The 18,348-nt window shown below is 42.0% G+C and overlaps 1 protein-coding gene across 1 annotated transcript; it reads left to right on the forward strand.

Moving 5' to 3' along the window:
* The first annotated feature begins 16,945 nt into the window (after positions 1–16,945).
* On the forward strand, positions 16,946–18,022 carry LOC126086633 (defensin-5-like). The gene is made up of 2 exons (XM_049903129.1): positions 16,946–17,117; positions 17,910–18,022. The coding sequence occupies exons 1-2, from the start codon at positions 16,946–16,948 to the stop codon at positions 18,020–18,022; spliced, it is 285 nt and encodes a 94-aa protein (XP_049759086.1).
* Positions 18,023–18,348: the final 326 nt, after the last annotated feature.

Here is an 18,348-nt window from a genome sequence, read left to right on the forward strand (position 1 = left end):
TAAAGGACACAACTTCACCACCCAGGACAGGATTTCCAGGGCTGCAGGCATCTCCTGTGGTCCCCTCCCTGCTGCCACCCAGTCCACTCAAAAATGGGTCTCCTCTGCCATGGAAAGAGCTGACCCCTCCCTCCCCTCAGCCCTGCTGGACCCTCAGGACACAGGTGGGGGTGGTGGAAGCAACCTAGATGCAAGGGCTCCTTCCCAAGGTGCTGGAATATGGCCCATTTTCTGCACTGCCCCAAGGCAAACTCTTGGCTTCCATTCCCAGCCCTGGCTGAGGGACAGTACGGGGGCCTCAGGCCAACCCTCCTAAGCCTTGCCCACAAACTGAAAGGTTTGAGGCTGTGGCTCCCCAAGACCCCTGTGTGCCCGCAACCCTGGCAGCCTTTTAAGCTACCCCTGCACCTGCAGGAGTGCGAATTCCACTGACCTGCCGTGTTTGGGGCCAGGGACTGCCTCTCAGAGCCCACTGTGGAGGCTGACTCCTTGGGGGGGGGCACTGGGGCAGGTTCTCCCTACCCCACCACGCCCCACCGTGGGAATCACCCAAGGCTAAACAACGCAGGAGTGGGAGGGGCAAGTGGGGGATGCTGCTGCCATGAACAGGGATGCTAACCTGGCACCCTGGGTCCTTTACAATCCCCTCAGGTACCTGGAACACTGAGTCCTGGAGGCCACACTCAGGGACCAAGGTGTCAGCAGCTGGGATTGGAGCAGTGGATGGGGGGCAGGAACACCCTACAGTGCTCCCACCCCATGGGCTTGCAGGGGAGAGGGCACTTCACCTTCCTGCAGCTGCTCAGCACATCTTCGTGGGCACAAGCGCACCCAGCCTAGGAGCGGGTCCCCCCCCCCCGCTGGAGTCCCGCTGTCTCCTACCTTGCAGGAAGTACAGCATATAGACCAGCAAGAAAACTCACCTCCACATCACACCTGGTCAGCGCTTGCAACTGGCACCAGTGAGCCTCAGCACATCCAGTGGCGTCAGGGCCCCGAAGCAGGGTCCCCCTGGCTGCCTCCCTGCCCACTGGCACCGGTGGGCCTGGAGGGGCAGGATGGCATTAGGGGAGGGGAGGGAGCAGTTCAGGAGCCAGAAGAAGGGCCCAGTGTGGGGATTGAGGAGGTGGGAGGGGTCAGGAGGATGCCCAGGTGTGAGGAGTGAGGTGAGGGTGTCCAGAAGGATGCCCAGGTGTGGGCAGTGCAGAGGTGGGAGGGAGCAGGGAAGGCCCTGTGTGGGAAGTGAGCAGGGTCAGGGTCAGGAGAAGGCCCAGATGTCTGGAGCTAAGGACCAGGTTGCAACCAACTTGATGGCACCTAACAACACGAAAAATACTGTGGAATGGAACACACTGGAATGGTAAGAGAAAAGATGAATACAGAACTAAAGATATGGACTTAACTGTATATAAAATGAATCCCATAATCATGCAGAAGAATGAGCAAAAAAGAAACAGCCCAAGTAAATTAAAATACAGTACCTTGAATATATATTCTTATGCTACAGGTTAAAACAGCTGCAAAGAATTTTTAAGGCTACTTAGGTATGGGTGTTGTAAAAATGGCCTGGGGTGGTGTCTGACCTCCTCTCTCTTCACAAGGGGATAAGAGAATCAAGGTCAACAGCCCAAGGCTGATTCCTATGAGGCAGAAGCCACACGTGCCTCCTCTCTCCACCATCTTTACAAATTCTGACACCAACAGTACCTCACACAGCACTCCACTTCTCAGCTGGGTTCGTGAGTTCATTGCAATGGCTGCGTAGAACTCACAGTTTATTAGGGAAGTAACAGGTTACAGTTCAGGTGCAGGAACACTCAGGACACAGTTCTTACACGAGAACAACCTCTTCTCAGCCGTGCTCAGAGGCGCGCCTCTCTGACCCTCAGCCTCTGCCCTTCTCCGGCAAGTGTTACAAAGCCTTCTTAGCTTTGCCAATAAGTGCTGAGGCATTCTACTCCATCAGCAAGCTTCCTGTCCAAGGACCCTCAGCTTCTCACTCCGTGGGCCAGGAAGCCCCCCACACAGTCTCCTACTGTCGTTTCTCTGCCCCCTCCTCAGTGAGCTGTCTCCTGGTTACGGGAGCTTCTCAGCACAGGGAGCCCGGATCCAAAGAAACTGCTCTCTGTTCCTGGCTCTTTTTCTTTGGTGGTGGTGGGATCCTCTTTCCTGTCTCTGGCGTGGCTCATTTCAAGCCCAGTGGGATGGCAAAAAGGACCCATCCCTTTGGTGGGCCACAATTACCCTATCACTCAGTCCCATCCAATCGCTTGGGTGGGAGCTACAAGACCATGGCTAGACAGCCCACACAAAAGTGATCCATGGCACCACAGGTAAATGTGGTACGGTGGATTGCTTTTATATGGTCTTCCTAGACATGCTCTTGTAACTCCTACCAAATGGTTCGATGGAACTAGGTGAATGAGGTGCTTGTGGCCCACCAAGGAAGATGGATAGTTTGCTGGTAATGCAAGTAATGTTCGTGGCACCTGTTATGGGTTGAATCATGTCCCTCAAAAATGAGTGTCAACTTGGCTAGGCCATGATTCCCAGTATTGTGTGATTATCCACCATTTTGTCATCTGATGTGATTTTCCAGAGTTGTAAATCCTACTTCTATAATGTTAATGAGGCAGGATTTGAGGAAGTTATGTTAATAAGGCAGGGCACAATCTACAAGATTAGGTTCTGTCTGAAGTCAATGTCTTTTGAGATATAAAAGAGAGTAGCAAGCAGAGAGACAGGGAGACATCACACAACCAAGAAAGTAGTGCCAGGAGCACAGCGCGTCCTTTGAACCTGGGGTCTTAGCTCTGAGAAGCTCCCAGACTGGGGAATATTGATGACGAGGGCCTTCTTCCAGAGCAAACAGAGAGAAAAAGCCTTCCCCTCAAGCTGGCACCCTAATTTTGGACTTCTAGCCTACTAGACTGTGAGAGAATAAACTTTGTCTGTTAAAGCCATCCACTGTGGTATTTCTGGTATAGCAGTACTACATACTAAGACAGCACCCTTGCGGGGGTGGAACCATGCAAATAAGGTGTATAGAACACTAATGAGGTGATTGGTCAATTATGCCATCACACTAGGTGTAAAATGAGCCATCCCAGAGGCAGACAGGGTGTTCTCCCTACCAAAATGAAAAGGCAGGAGCAAAGCACAACCTTTATACCTAGGATCCCGGCACTGACAACTTCCCAGACCCAGGAGGTAGAAAGAGAGAGCTGCAACACCAGAGACTGCAAAAGATGGCAAGAGACGGCCACAGAGAAATGGCAGCAGCAGGGGCAGCAGAAGCAGAAGACTGGCAGGGGATGGCACATTGGGCTTCCTGACCCAAACAGTAAGCAAGCTGAGTGCCTTCAGGCAGGGGCAGGAGGCTTGCTGGAGGAGTGGGGTGCCTCCAACAACTTGTTGATGGAGATAGGCTTGCCGACCCACAGAATGCAGAGTGGGGTGCCCCGGACACTTATTGGCAGAGATAAAGGACTTTGTAACACTTGCTGGAGGAGGGCAGAGTCCAGGGCAAGGGGCTGAGGGCCAGAGAGAGGCCTGCCTGCAGGCATAGCTGAGAAGAGGCTGTCCTGATCAAAGAACTATATCCTAAATCCTTCCTGATCCTGAATTGCAACCTGTTACTTCTCTAATAAACCCCTTAGCTATGAGTATGGTCTGTGAGTTCTGTGTGGCATAGAGACAATACTAGGAGCCCTAATACATGGAATAAACAATATACAAAACATTACTAACAATGCACAAACACCAGAAGAGAAACTAGATAACTGATAACTGGTAGCTCCTAAAAATCAAACACCTATGCTTATCCAAAGATTTCACCAAAAGAGTAAAAAGATTACCTACAGACTGGGAAAAAGTTTTTAGCTATGACACCTCTGATCAGCATCTAAGCTCTAAAACCTACATGATACTGCAAAAACTCAACTACAAAAAGACAAATAGCCCAATTAAAAAATGGGCAAAGGATATGAACAAACACTTCACCAAAGAAGACATTCAGGTAGCTAACAGATACATGAGGAAATGCTCACGATCATTAGCCATTACAGAAATGCAAATCAAAACTACAACAAGATTCCATCTCACTCCAACAAGCTTGGCATGAATCAAAAAATAACACAAAATAATAAATGTTGGAGAGGCTGTGGAGAGACTGGAACATTTATACACTGCTGGTGGGAATGAAAAATGGTACAACCACTTTGGAAATCAATTTGACGTTTCCTTAAAAAGCTAGAAATAGAACTACCATACAATCCAGCGATCCCACTCCTTGAAATATATCTTAGAGAAATAAGAGCCTTTACACGAACAGATATATGCACACCCATGTTCCTTGCAGCACTGTTTACAATAGCAAAAAGATAGAAGCAAACAAGACACCCAACAATGGAAGAATGGATAAATAAATTATGGCATACTCATACAATAGAATACTACACATCGATAAAGAACAATGATGAATCCATGAAACATTTCATAACATGGAGAAGCCTGGAAGGCATTATGCTGAGTGAAATTAGTTGCAAAAGGACAAATATTGTATGAGGCCACTATTATAAGAACTCAAGAAATAGTTTAAACAGAGAAGAAAATATTCTTTGATGGTTATGAAAGTGGGGAGGGAGGAAGGGAGACGGGTATTCACTAATTACATAGTAGGCAAGAACTATTTTAGTTGAAGGGAAAGACAGCACACAATACAGGCGACGTCAGCACAACTGGACTAAACCAAAAGCAAAGAAGTCTCCTGAATAAGCTGAACACTTCGAAGGCCAGCATAGCAGGGGCAGGGTTTGGGGACCATGGTTTCAGCGGACATCTGGGTCAACTGGCATAATAAGATCTATTAAGAAAGCATTCTTCATCCCACTTTGGAGAGTGGCATCTGGGGTCTTAAACGCTAGCAAGCAGCCATCTAAGATGCATCAATCGGTCTCAACCCACCTGGAGCAAAGGAGAATGAAGAACACCAAAGACACAAGGTAATTATGAGCCCCAGAGACAGAAAGGGCCACATAAATCACAGACTACATCAGTCTGAGACCAGAAGAACTACATGGTGCCTGGCTACAACCGATAACTGCTCTGACAGGGAACGCAACAGAGAACCACTGAGGGAGCAGGAGAGCAATGGGATGAAGACCTCAAATTCTCATAAAAAGACCAGACTTAATGGTCTGACTGAGACTAGGAGGACCTCGGAGGTCATGGTCTCCAGACCTTCTGTTAGCCCAAGACAGGGGCCATTCCCAAACCCAACTCTTCAGACAGGGATTGGACTGGACTATAAGATAGAAGATGATACTGGTGAGGAATGAGCTTCTTGGATCAAGTAGACACGTGAGACTATGTGGACAGCTTCTGTCTGGAGGGGAGATGAGAAGGCAGAGGGGGACAGAGCTGGCTGAATGGACACAGAAATAGAGGGTGGAGAGAAGGAGTGTGCTGTGTTTTTAGGGGGAGAGCAACTAGGAGTATATAGCAAGGTATATATAAATTTTTGTATGAAAGACTGAGCTGATTTGTAAATTTCACTTAAAGCACAATAAAATTTTTTTTTAGAAATTTCAGAAACAACACACTAAGAAACAATAAAATTTAAATTCCCTTTTAAAAGCTACATTAATAATTCTGGGGGGGGCAGCAAGAAGGCAAAGCGAGTGGATGGTCTCATCTACTCCCCCAGATAACTAACACACTGAACAATGAATAAAAACAAGCGCAGACTTAGATCTTGGAATTCCAGACTGCAGCTGAGGAATTGGAGAATTGGGGGTTGTCTAGGAGCATGGAGAGAAGGAGCGAGGTAAGCACAGAATTGAGATATCCTGCCTGCTAACATGGGAGTGAGAACTCATTGCAGCCATTTTGGGACACCCCAAGCGGGGAATACAGAAAAGGAGCTTATCTGCGGAAGCTCTAGCTGGATCTGTTTAAGGTGCCCCAAATTGGCAGTAGGAGTTGAGGGGCCGTGAAAGTGGGAGAATATTCTTGACCCTTGCTGAGTCCAAACGAACAGGCACTAGGACCAGGAGAGCTGCAAGGGCAACACGGTGAGGAGAACAATCCAGACTGACAGGCAATCACGAGGCAGCCCCAGCAGGACACTGTGGGTAGTGGGTGTGCCAGTGCAGGGGTGTCCATGAGGAAAAGACTAGAAAAACTCACCATCACCACAGTAAGATTGATTCCCACCTCGCGCACCAGCAGAGCCATCCAGAGAAACCCCCCCCCAAGCGCATGCATATCAAATCCCAAAGACCAAGCATATGTATCTCTTGAATTTTCCCATAATAAACAGAATAGAAAATTTAAAGAAAAATAACAAAAATTCCTCAAGTTCAACAAAGACTAGTAAAAAACAAAAAAGAGCAAAAAAAAAAAAAAAAGGAACACTCAAAAGCAAAACAACAAGAAGAGGAAATCTTTCCTACGGAGGCCAGAATAATGCCAAGAACTGATAATTTTCACACTATAGTGCTAAATATGTTTAAAGACAGCAAAAACAAAAAAAAATAGAGAAAAGTTAGCAGAGTTCAGGAAGCAAACGGTGGAATAAAATGAGAGATTCAACATGAAATTTGAAAACATAAAAAACCAAAGAGAACTGGTGGACCTGAAGAATAAAACATTTGAATTAGAAAAAGCAAGAGAAACATTCAACAATAGAATTGAACAAGCAGAAAATAGAATATCTGGATTAGAAAAAATACATCTGGACTTACGAGAAAAGAACAAAGAAAAGCCAACAAACCCAAAGAGAAATGTGGGATTCAATTAAGAAATCTAACATAGACTTATTGGAATCAGAACACCACAAGCACAACAAAGCCATAGAAACAATATTCCAAGAGATAATAAGAGAGAATTTCCTGACCTGGGTGGAGAGCCAAGGAAGCAAATACAGGAACTCACACAAACCCTCATCAAAAGAGACAAAAAGATCAACTTCGTGCCATATCCTAAATAAAATTCTTGAAAACCAAAGACAAGGAGACGATTTTGAAAGCAGCAAGAGAAAATGCAGTTTAACATACCAAGGTAGTTCATAAGAATTAGTGTGGATTTCTCCCCAGAAACTCTGGAGGCCAAAAGACAATGCAGCAATGTATATAAAATATTGAACCAAAACAATTATCAACCAAGAATACTTTACCCAGGAAAGTTTTCACTTAAAAATGAGGGGGTAATCAAGGCATTCACAAACAGGAGCTCTGGGAATTTGCCACTACCAGGCCAGCTTTACAAGTATTACTCAAGGGAGTACTCCAAATGGAAAGGCAACAACACTAAGAAATAGGTACAAACTAAACCTATTAAATATAGGCTGTATATTGATGTCAATGGAGACACACCAACAGAAATGGGAGAGGGAGGAGGGATAACAGGAATAGATTTATTATCTTAAGGTTTTATGTTAACAGTTATGCTAGATGCTGTAGTAATTATAAGTCACATAAAGTAACATATGTGGTAACCACTAAAAAATTACTAAGAAGAGACCCTCTGGAGAAAAGAAGAAAGATAACCAAAAGTGTCATCACAAGAAACCACCAACTACAAACAAAAAAAAAAATTAATTTAGTAAACGAACAAGATACAAAACACTCTAAATACAAATAACAAAATGAGTGAAATATACAATTTGTTTTCAGTAATAACCTTAAATGTAAATGGTCTAAACACTCCTTACAAAAGGCAGAGAGTGCCAGAATGGATAAAAAACTATGATCCATTGTTTTGCTATCTACAAGACACCCAACTTAGACACAAGGACACAAAGGGACCAAAAAGAAAAGAATGGAGAAAAATATTCCATGCAAAAAGTAAACAAAAAAAGAACAGGGGTGGCCAAACTGATAACAGATAATGTGGGCTTAAATTAAAATCTGTTATGAGTGGTAAAGAAGGACATTACATAATAATGAGAGAGTCAATTCAACAAAAATACGTAACAATTATAAATACATATGCACCTAACAGCAATGCAGCAAAATGCATGAAACAAATTCTGACTGATAGGAAAGGAGAAATAGACAACTTCACAATAATAGTAGGGAACTTCAACACACCACTTTCAGTTGTAGACAGAACATCTCAGAAGAAAAGCACTAAAGACACTGAGAACTTAAATGAAACCATAAGCCAATTGGACTGAATGGATAGACACTGAACACTTTGTCCAACATCAGAACTATACACAGTGGACATTGATCACTTTCCAGAATAGACCATATGCTAAGTCACGAAACAACCTCAACAAACTGGAAAAGACTGAACTCATACAAAACATCTTCTTGGACCATAATGGTTTGAAACTACAAGTCAACAACAAGACAAATGAGGAAAATAATAGTAATAATAATAATGTGGAAACCAAATAATATGCTACTAAAAAATTATTGGGTCATAAGGGAAATCAAGATTGTAATTAAAAATTCATAGAATCAAATGAAAATGAAAACACAACACATTGAAACCTTTGGGACACAGCAAAAACAGTACTCCAAGTGAAGTTGATAGCAATAAATGCCTGCATTAAAAAAGACGGAAGATCCAAAATCACTAACTTAAACCGACAGCTTGAACAAATAGAAAAGGAAGAGCAAAGGAAGCCAAAAGCAACCAGAAAAAAAGAAATAATAAAAATCAGGGTAGAAATAAATGAATTAGAAAATAGGAAAATGATTGAAAACATTAACAAAACCAGAAGTTGGTTCTCTGAAAGAATCAACAAAATAGGCAAACTACTGGCCAGATTGACAAAGAAAAAATCCAGAAGAGGCAAATAACCAAATTACAAAATGAAATTGGTGACATTACGACCGATCCATCAGAGACAAAGAAGATCATAAACAATTACCATGAAAAATTATACTCCAGCGATTTTGAAAACCTAGAGGAAATGGACAAATTCCTAGAAACACACTACCTACCCAAATTATCACAAATAGAGGTAGAAAATTTAAAGAGACCTGTCAGGAAAATGAGATTGAAGATATCATCAAAAATAAATAAATAAAATAACCTAAGATCAGATGGCTACACTGGAGAATTCTACCAAACATTCAGCGAAGTGTTGACACCAATTGTCCTCAATCTCTTCAAAAACGTAGAAGAGGAAGGAATACTACCAAATTCCTTCTCTGAAGCCAGCATAACTGAAACCAGACAAAGACATCACAAAGAAAGAAAACTACAGACCAATATTCTTTATGAACATAGATGTAAAAATTTTCAACAAAATTCTATCCAACAGACTACAGCAACATATTAAGAAAATCCTACACAATGATCAAGTGGGATTCATACCAGGTTTGCACGGGTGGTTCCACACCAGAAAATCAATAGATGTAATCCACTGCATAAATAAAGGAAAAGAAACACATGATCCTATCAACTGATGCATAAAAGGCACCTGAAAAAATTCAACACATTTTCCTGATAAAAAGTCTCAGCAAAATAGGAATAGAAGGAAAATTTCTCAACATAATTAAGGGTGTATATGAAAAACCAGCAGCCAACATCATACTCAATGGAAAAAGGCTGAGAGCCTTCCCTCTGAGAACAGGAATGAGACAAGGATGCCCATTATCACCACTCTTACTCAACATTGTACTGGAAGTCCTAGCCAAAGCAATAAGACAAGAAAGAGAAAAAAAGGTATCCAAATTGGAAAAGATGAAATAAATTATAACTATTTGCAGATGACATGATTCATATATAGCATACCCCAAAGATTCCACAAGAAAACTGCTGAATGTGATAGAAGAATGTAGCAACATTGCAGGATACAAGATCAACACACAGAAATCAGGTGGGTTCCTCTACATCAACAAAGACTACTCTGAAGAAGAAATCAAGAAAATAACACTGTTTTAGTTATCTAGTGCTGCTATAATAGAAATACCACAGGTGGATGGCTTTAACAAAGAAATTTATTCTCTCACAGTCTAGGAGGCTAGAAGTCCAAATTCAGGGTGCCAGCTCTAGAAGAAGGCCTTCTCTCTCTGTCGATTCTGGAGGAAGGTTCTTGTCATCAATCTTCTCCTGGTATAGGAGCTTCTCAGCACAGGAGCCCGGGGTCCAAAGCACGGGCACTCTCTTGGCCCTCCTTCCTTGGCGATGATGAGGTCCCTCTGTCTCTCCACTAGTCTATATCTGAAAAGGGATTGAATTTAGACAAAACCTAATCTTGCAGATTGAGTCCTGCATCATTAACGTAACTACCTCTAATCCTGCCTCATTCACATCAGAGAGGTAGGATATACAACACACAGGAAAATTACATTAGATGGCAAAATGATGGACAATCACACAATACTGGGCATCACGGCCTAGCGAAATTGATACACATTTTAGGGGGACACAGTTCAGTCCACAACAAACACCATTTACAATCGCAGGACCAGGCAGTGTTTCGTTATGTTGTGCATAGGGTCGCTCTGAGTCGGAACCGACTCTATGACACCTAACAACAACAACATGTATCTGTGTAACCAAGCACATATTTTTACTTATTATTACTGTTGTTGCAAATTTGTTTATCCCTCCAATGATTTTTTTAAACAAATTTTCACATAAATTGCTCATTGACATTAGTTACATTTATCACAATTTGTCGGTGTTCTCTTTAATTGTGTCTATACTCTTCAGTTAGTGCTCAAACATTTGTTTTCCTAACCTAGGGATTAACCTAACCAGGGACATAAAAGCCTCATACAATGAGAATTACAAAACACTGCTACGAGAGACTAAAAGAGGCCTACAAAAAGGGAAGACATCCTGTGCTCACGGACAGTAAGGGTTAACATAGTGAAAATGTCAATATTACCTAAAATGACCTACAGATTCAATGCAATCCTGGTACAAATCCCAACAACATTCTTTATGGAAACGGAAAACCTAATGACCAGCTTCATATGGAAGGAAAGAAACCCTGAATAGCCAAAGCAATATCGAAGAAAAAGAACAATGCAGGAGGCCTCATGCTCCCTGATATCAGAACATACTATACAGCCACTGTAATTAAAACAGCCTTTTTTAGTACTGGTTCAACAATAGACACATAGACCAGTGGAATAGAACTGAGAACTCAGAACTAAATCCAAACATCTATGGACAACTGATTATCTACACAGGGGTCAAAGTTCAAAGAGACTGGAGCAGAGACAGCCTCTTTAATAAATGGTGCTGGCAAAACAGGATATTCACCTGTGGAAAATTGAAACAGAACCCATACCTCACACCAAACACACACACAAAACAAACTCAAAATAGATCAAAGACATAAATGTCAAGCCTAAAATCTTAAAATTCCTGGGAGAAAACTGTAGGACCTAATCTTCTATAAAAATAGAATAACAAGCATTACAACAAATGTACAAAGAAAAAAATAGATAAATGAGATCTCATAAAAATTATAAACTTCTGCTCATCAAAAGACATGATCAAAGCAATGAAAAGAGAATCTACAGACTGGGAAATATTTTTTTGGAAAAGGCATATCAGATAAGGGTCTAATCTACAAAATCTATTCAAAAAAAAGAAACTTCAACAACACAAAAGCAAACAACCCAAATATAAAATGGCAAAGGACATGAATACAACCTTCGCCCACGAAGACATCCAAGCAGTCTACAAACACATGAAAAGATGTTCAAGATCGTTAACCGTTACAGAGATACAAATCAAAACTACAATGAGATACCATCTGACTCCTACTAAAACGGCACTAATTAAAGAAACAGAACACAACAAACATTGGAGAGGATGTGGGGAGATTGGAACCCTTATTCATTGCTCACAGGACTGTACAATGGTACGATCTCTATGGAAAATGTTATGTGCTTCATCAAAAAACTAGAAATACAGCTAGCCTATGATCCAGCAATCCCACCACTAGGACTATACCCCCAGAGACCTAAAACTAGTGACATGACCAGATATAAGCACTCTTATGTTCATGAGTTTTATTCACAATGACAAGACAATGGAAACAACCAAAGTGTCCATCAACAGATGATGGATAAGCAAATTTGGTAATACACACAATGGAATACTACACAACCATGAAGAACAATGATGAGTCTGTGAAATGTATTATACCACGGATGGACCTGGAGGGCATACGGCTAAGTAAATTAAGCCAATCATATAAGGACAAATATTGTATGACGCCTCTTATATAAGAAAGATAAATATTGAGAGACCAATATTCATGGGTGGTTGCCAGGGAGAAAGGGGAGGAGGGGTAAATACGTTTTAGAACTTAGAGACTTGTCACTTTTCGTGATGAAAAATGTAGCTCCAAGTGTGGAAGTAGGGAGTACACCAGCACCACAGGAAAACAAATGCTTGAGCACTAACTGAAGGGTATAAAAAAAAAAAAAAAAAAAACTGAAGGGTATAGACACGATTAAAGAGAACACCGACAAATTGTGATAATTGTAACTAATGCCAATGAGCAATTTATGTGAAAATTTGTTAAAGAAAAAATCATTGGAGGGATAATCAAATTTGCAACAACAGTAATAATAAGTAAAAATATGTGTTTGGTTATACAGATATATGTTATTGTTGTTAGGTGTCATAGAGTCGGTTCCGACTCAGAGCGACCCTATGCACAACACAATGAAACACTGCCTGGTCCTGCACTGTCCCTACAATCCTTGCTATGCCTGAGCTCATTGTTGCAGCCGCTGTGTCAATTCACCTCGTCGAGGGTCTTCTTCTTTTCTGCTGACCCTGTACTTTGCCAAGCGTGATGTCCTTCTCCAAGGACTGATCCCTCCTGACAATATGTCCAAAGTATGTAAGACATAGCCTCGCCATCTTTGCTTCTAAGGAGCATTCTGGTTGTACTTTTTCCAAGACAGATGTGTTCGTTCTTTTCGCAGTCCATGGTATAGTCAATATTCTTCGCCAACACCACAATTCAAAGGCATCAATTCTTCTTCGGTCTTCCTCATTCCTTGTCCAGCTTTCACATGCATGTGATGCGATTGAAAATACCATGGCTTGAGTCAGGCGCACCTTAGTTTTCAAGGTGACATCTTTGCTTTTCAACACTTTAAAGAGGTCCTTTGCAATAGATTTACCCAATGCAATGCGTCTTTTGATTTCTGGACTGCTGCTTCCATGGCTGTTGATTGTGAATCCAAGTAAAATGAAATCCTTGACAACTTCAATCTTATCTCCATTTATCATGATGTTGCTTATTGGTCCAGTTGTGAGGATTTTTGTTTTCTTTATGTTGAGGTGCAATGCATACTGAAGGCTGTGGTCTTTGATCTTCATTAGTAAGTGCTTCAAGTCCTCTTCACTTTCAGCAAGCAAGGTTGTGTCATCTGCATAACACAGGTAATTTTTTTTTTTTAATGAGTCTTCTTGCAATCCTGGTGCCCCATTCATCTTTGTATAGTCCAGCTTCTTGGGTTATTTGCTCAGCACACAGATTGAATGGTATGGTGAAAGGATACAACCCTGGTACACACTTTTCCTAACTTCGGTATCCCCTTGTTCACTCCGAACAACTGCCTATTGATCTATGTAAAAATTCCACATGACCGCAATTCAGTGTTCTGGAATTCCCATTCCTCTCAATGTTATCCAAAATGTTATGATCCACAAAATTTGTTATGATACACCTTTGCATAGTCAATAAAACACAGGTAAACATCCTTCTGGTACTCTCTGCTTTCAGCCAGGATCCATCTGACATCAGCAATGATATACCTGGTTCCATGTCCTCTTCTAAAACCAGCCTGAATTTCTGGCAGTTCCCTGTCGATATACTGCAGGCATTAGTGAGCTGAAATGGACTGTTATTGGGACACAGTTATATAAGTTTGCATAAATAAGTACAGGAAGGCATATATGAATAAATGCAAGCATATGCATATACATGTTTATGTGTGTTATGTGTATTTTTAAGTATAAAATAAAGCACATGGGGAGCACAGTTATGGATACTTCCTAGGTATAGCCAAACACCTCATGGGATTGGTCTACTGGGTTTGAGACCTTCGGACCATGGTCTCATGGAGAAACTGAGTCATTTGGCATAATATACTCCATAAAGACAATGTTCTACATCCTAGTTTGGTGAGTAGGATCTGGGGACATAAAAGCGAGCGGCCATCTAAGATAAAACCATTGATCTCTATTCCTCCAGAGTTAAAGAGAAAGAAGGAAGCCAAAGACTCAAAGAAGAAACTAGCCTACAAAACTAATAGTTTACATGAACAAGGACATCCGCTACTTTGAGACTAGAACAAAATGGTGCCCAGCTACCACTACCAACAATTCTGACCAGGGACTCAACACTTGGGCCCTGGTAGAATGGAAGGAAAAAAGGACAGACTTCCCAGATCGGCTGAGACTAGATGAACCCCCGAGACTACCGCCTCGAGATACTCTTTAAAACTGGCACTCAAACACTCCCAGAGGTCACCATTCAGCCAAATGATATATCGACCCATAAAATAAATAATATCACCTGTGAGTGCTGCACTCCTCAAAATAATCACTGTGTGAAACCAAATGGTTAACATTTACCCTAGACCAAAGATGAGAGGGCAAGGGGGGACAGGGAAGCTAGGTTAATGGAAACAGAATAACCAAAACGGAAATAACGAGAGTGCCGATATATTGTGAAGAATGTAACCAATGTCACTGAACAGTATTATAGAAATTGTTAAAGGAGAACCTAATTTCCTGTGTACACTTTCACCAAAGGCAACACTATAAAACACTGTTTAAAATAAATCAATAAAAACTATGTAAAAATCCAAAGTTTCAGCATGGCAAAAGCAGAAAACTCAGAAGAGAGATGACAAACTCTGAAAAGTATTTGTGGTGCATATGACAAACAGCTAATTTCTTGAATTTATAAAAAGCTCCTACAAATCAATTAAAACAACAACCCACAATGCCCTTTCAAAAAAAGGGGGGCGAAAAATGAAAGGAAATTTCTGAGAAAATAAATACAAATGTGTTTTAGACATTAAAACACGAGGAACCTCTTTCATAAGACTATGCAGTCATAACTACACTGGGATACCAATTTTTACCTATCAGACTGGCAAAGGGCAAAAAGCTTCCTAAAACAAGTGTCAGATTGCTTTCAGCCACAAACACTATAAAACCCAACAAACAACAGCTTAAAAAAGTAAGGAGCTTGTTTTTCTCAGGGCAAAAAAATCCAGATGTGGGCAACCCAGGGCTGGGTGAAGTGTTTCAGCAGTGGCCTCGGGTAGCCAGGTAACTAGCCTCACCATCCATGTTTAGCAACTGTCTTCCTCATGGACAAAAGAGAGCTGCTGAAAATCCAACTACTTCCATGATCTGAGCAGAAATAAGGAGGAAAAAAGAAAGCACTAACAACAAAAATTTATGTTGTTGTCATTTAAAAGGGATGCTCTCTATAAGCACTACATTTTAGTGGTCAGAGAGCTCTGTTTATTGGTCACACTGAGCTGCACGCAAGAGAGTGTGCGATATCGAGTACTTTCAGTGATGCACATTGCTGCCCCGAACATAGGCAGGAAGAAGGCAGGGTGGAAACTGGTTAATAACAGGCCCTTTTGAAACACATGCCATTGGCAGGGGTTGAGGGGAGAGCAAGCAGGCTTCTATATTTTTGTGACTGTTATTGTACAACCTCTATGGAGGGCGATGTGGCAATATCTATAAACTGTACGTGACATGTTCTTTGACCCAGTTCACGTTCTTCTAGGAATTTATCTCAAATCTATGTATAATCACTTGTGGGTAAAATGATATATGTGAAAAACGATTCATTTCAGTCTTGCTTGTAACTGCAAAAGTTTAGAAATAACCAAATTGTATTAATTTAATGGTATTTTAATAAGAAGAAATATAGTTAATAAAGTCTATAGAAAATATGCATATGCAAGCACTGGAATACTACAAAGCTCTTTTTAAAAAAATGAGACAGATCTATGTGCGTCGATATACAGTGGTATATCCAAGCTTTATCATTAGGCGAATAAAGTAAGGTGTGAAATGATGTGTGTGATTGTTAATAGTGGTGGCTTTCTGGAGCAAAGCTGAAGAGCTGGGCACAGATATAGAAGACAATGTTAATTTTTTTACGCATTACTATTTCTACCTTTTGCATTTCAATCCATGTACAAGAATTAATTTTTATAAAAATTTCACAGGCTCAGAATGAAGCTGTGTATACATCAATCAGGCTGATATTTCTCAAAGTGGGGAGCTGTAACTAGTATACATTTAATGTGTGTCCATCTTTTGGCTTTAGTCTGACCATTGCATTACCTAATATCCTACTGGCCCTGAATGTGAAGTTCGTTTTACCAGAAGCCTGACAGGGTCATTGTCCTTTCCACACTAGTACTGACAGAAGCCTACTCTCCTTATAACCTTGAAATCCTCCTCCGTGGCAGGATTAGTGACCCTTGAATCCTGCAGTGATATAACACTCTACTCCATTGGGGCCTGGTCTGGCCCAAGGGTCTAGAGCTCCAGCAAGGCCCACGTTCACAAATTTTTTTTTCTTTGAGCTTATCGAATGAAAGCATTGTTTCTCTTCTTTTTTTGAATATTAAGAGGTAAAGATTCAAGCAGATGGGCAACAGGAAAATATATCAGGCCCTTATCAGCATTGTTAACATACACCAAGTACAGACACTAGACATACAGACCTTTGGTGCAATTACAGCAGCCAGAACAGAGTAACATCAAAGACACCTTGAGGGCAACAGGCAGCCCTCAAGCACCATCCCCGGAACAAATACACACCTTCTCTAACTGGATCGCTCATCTCTGAGCCTTCTCCTAACAGACATATAAATACTGGCTGACTCTCTTCACTCGCCAACACGCTCAGCCTCCTGCTCTGCCATACAGGACGCTGACCTCCGGGTGACTCACAGCCATGAGGACCCTCGCCCTCCTCGCTGCCATTCTCCTGCAGGCCCTCCAGGCCCAGGCTGACCCACTCAGACAAGCGGATGATGAGGCTCCAGCCCAGGACGAGCCTGAGACAGGGGACCAAGACATGGCAGTCTCCTTTGCAGGAGATGAACGCTTAGTCCAAGAGGCTTCAGGTGAGACCCATGTGCTGTAGGGGGTTCCAGCTCCAGTTGTGTCTGAAACTAGCCATAAAATCATTGGAAAACAAAAGCACTGGAGTTAGAGGCTCTTCGGGGGCACCTCAGCACCAAAGGATTTGGTTCCATAACATGTATGAGTAAAACTCAGACACGTCAGCTAGAGAGGTGACCCAAGGCCTATTAGAGGAACTTGTTATAACGTGGAGGCTGTGCTTGAAATGAGAGGTTACCAGCCCTGAGTTTGAGACGCCTGTTCTAGGGAGCGGGGGCCACATGTAAATGATCGACTGGGACTGGGGAAGCTATGACTCTGCATGACAAACACATAGTAAGATTTCTTTTGATTTATGACAAAAATGTAAATTCTCACCATCCTAAGAGGACAAGTACTATGTCTACTGTAAGCGGACACGTGGCTTCTGAGCGTATCTCTATTAGTCTGGCTCTGCTGCTCCTTTCCTCCTTGCCCACTCTGCCTGACACTCCTCTTCTTTCCCCAGACCTTCAGACAAGAGCCATCTTCTATTGAAGAATCAGAAGTTGTGTTTACCCTGAGCACAGCATTGCTACCTGTGATATCAGAGAAGGCCTCTAATCCTGTGTGGCCAACATTTGCTATTTATAGTTATTCCTGTTTACCCTGTTGAGGTTGATCACTGCTTCGAGTCCTAATTTAGTCAACATGGCACAACCGCTCAACCCAGTGCATAACTTCTCCAGGATTCTCTGCTTACTACCCAACCCTGACTTAGTATTCAATGCCTAATGCTTCCTCTGTTTCTCCAGGCCTAAAGAAGACCATTATCTGCTACTGCAGACGTGCACGGTGTCTTAGCTCAGAACGTCTTTCTGGGATCTGCACCATCAGTGGTGTTCGCTACCCCTTCTGCTGCCGTTGAGCTTCAAAAACAGAGACAAAGGAGTTCATGATTTGCTTTGAAGATCTGTAAGAGGATTGTTATTATTCCTTGTACCTTGTCCTCAATTTCCTTTCCTTATCCCAGATAAAGTCCTTGCAGCAAGTTCTCTACCTGTGTGCTTTTTTGATGTTTGATATGTATATTAATCTGAACTCGTTAGACTTCTACTTCTCAGGGAAAGGCACCACCGTCTTTCCAGAGCGTTGGAGTATTCCCGTTGAACAGGCCCAGGTCTACCCTTTAAGGCCTGGAGTTTTATCAGCTCCACTGAAACAACTTTAATTAAGATTGCGATGGGTTGTTAA

The sequence above is a fragment of the Elephas maximus genome, chromosome 12 (genome assembly GCF_024166365.1).
Source record: "Elephas maximus indicus isolate mEleMax1 chromosome 12, mEleMax1 primary haplotype, whole genome shotgun sequence".
Taxonomy (NCBI): Eukaryota; Metazoa; Chordata; class Mammalia; order Proboscidea; family Elephantidae; genus Elephas; species Elephas maximus.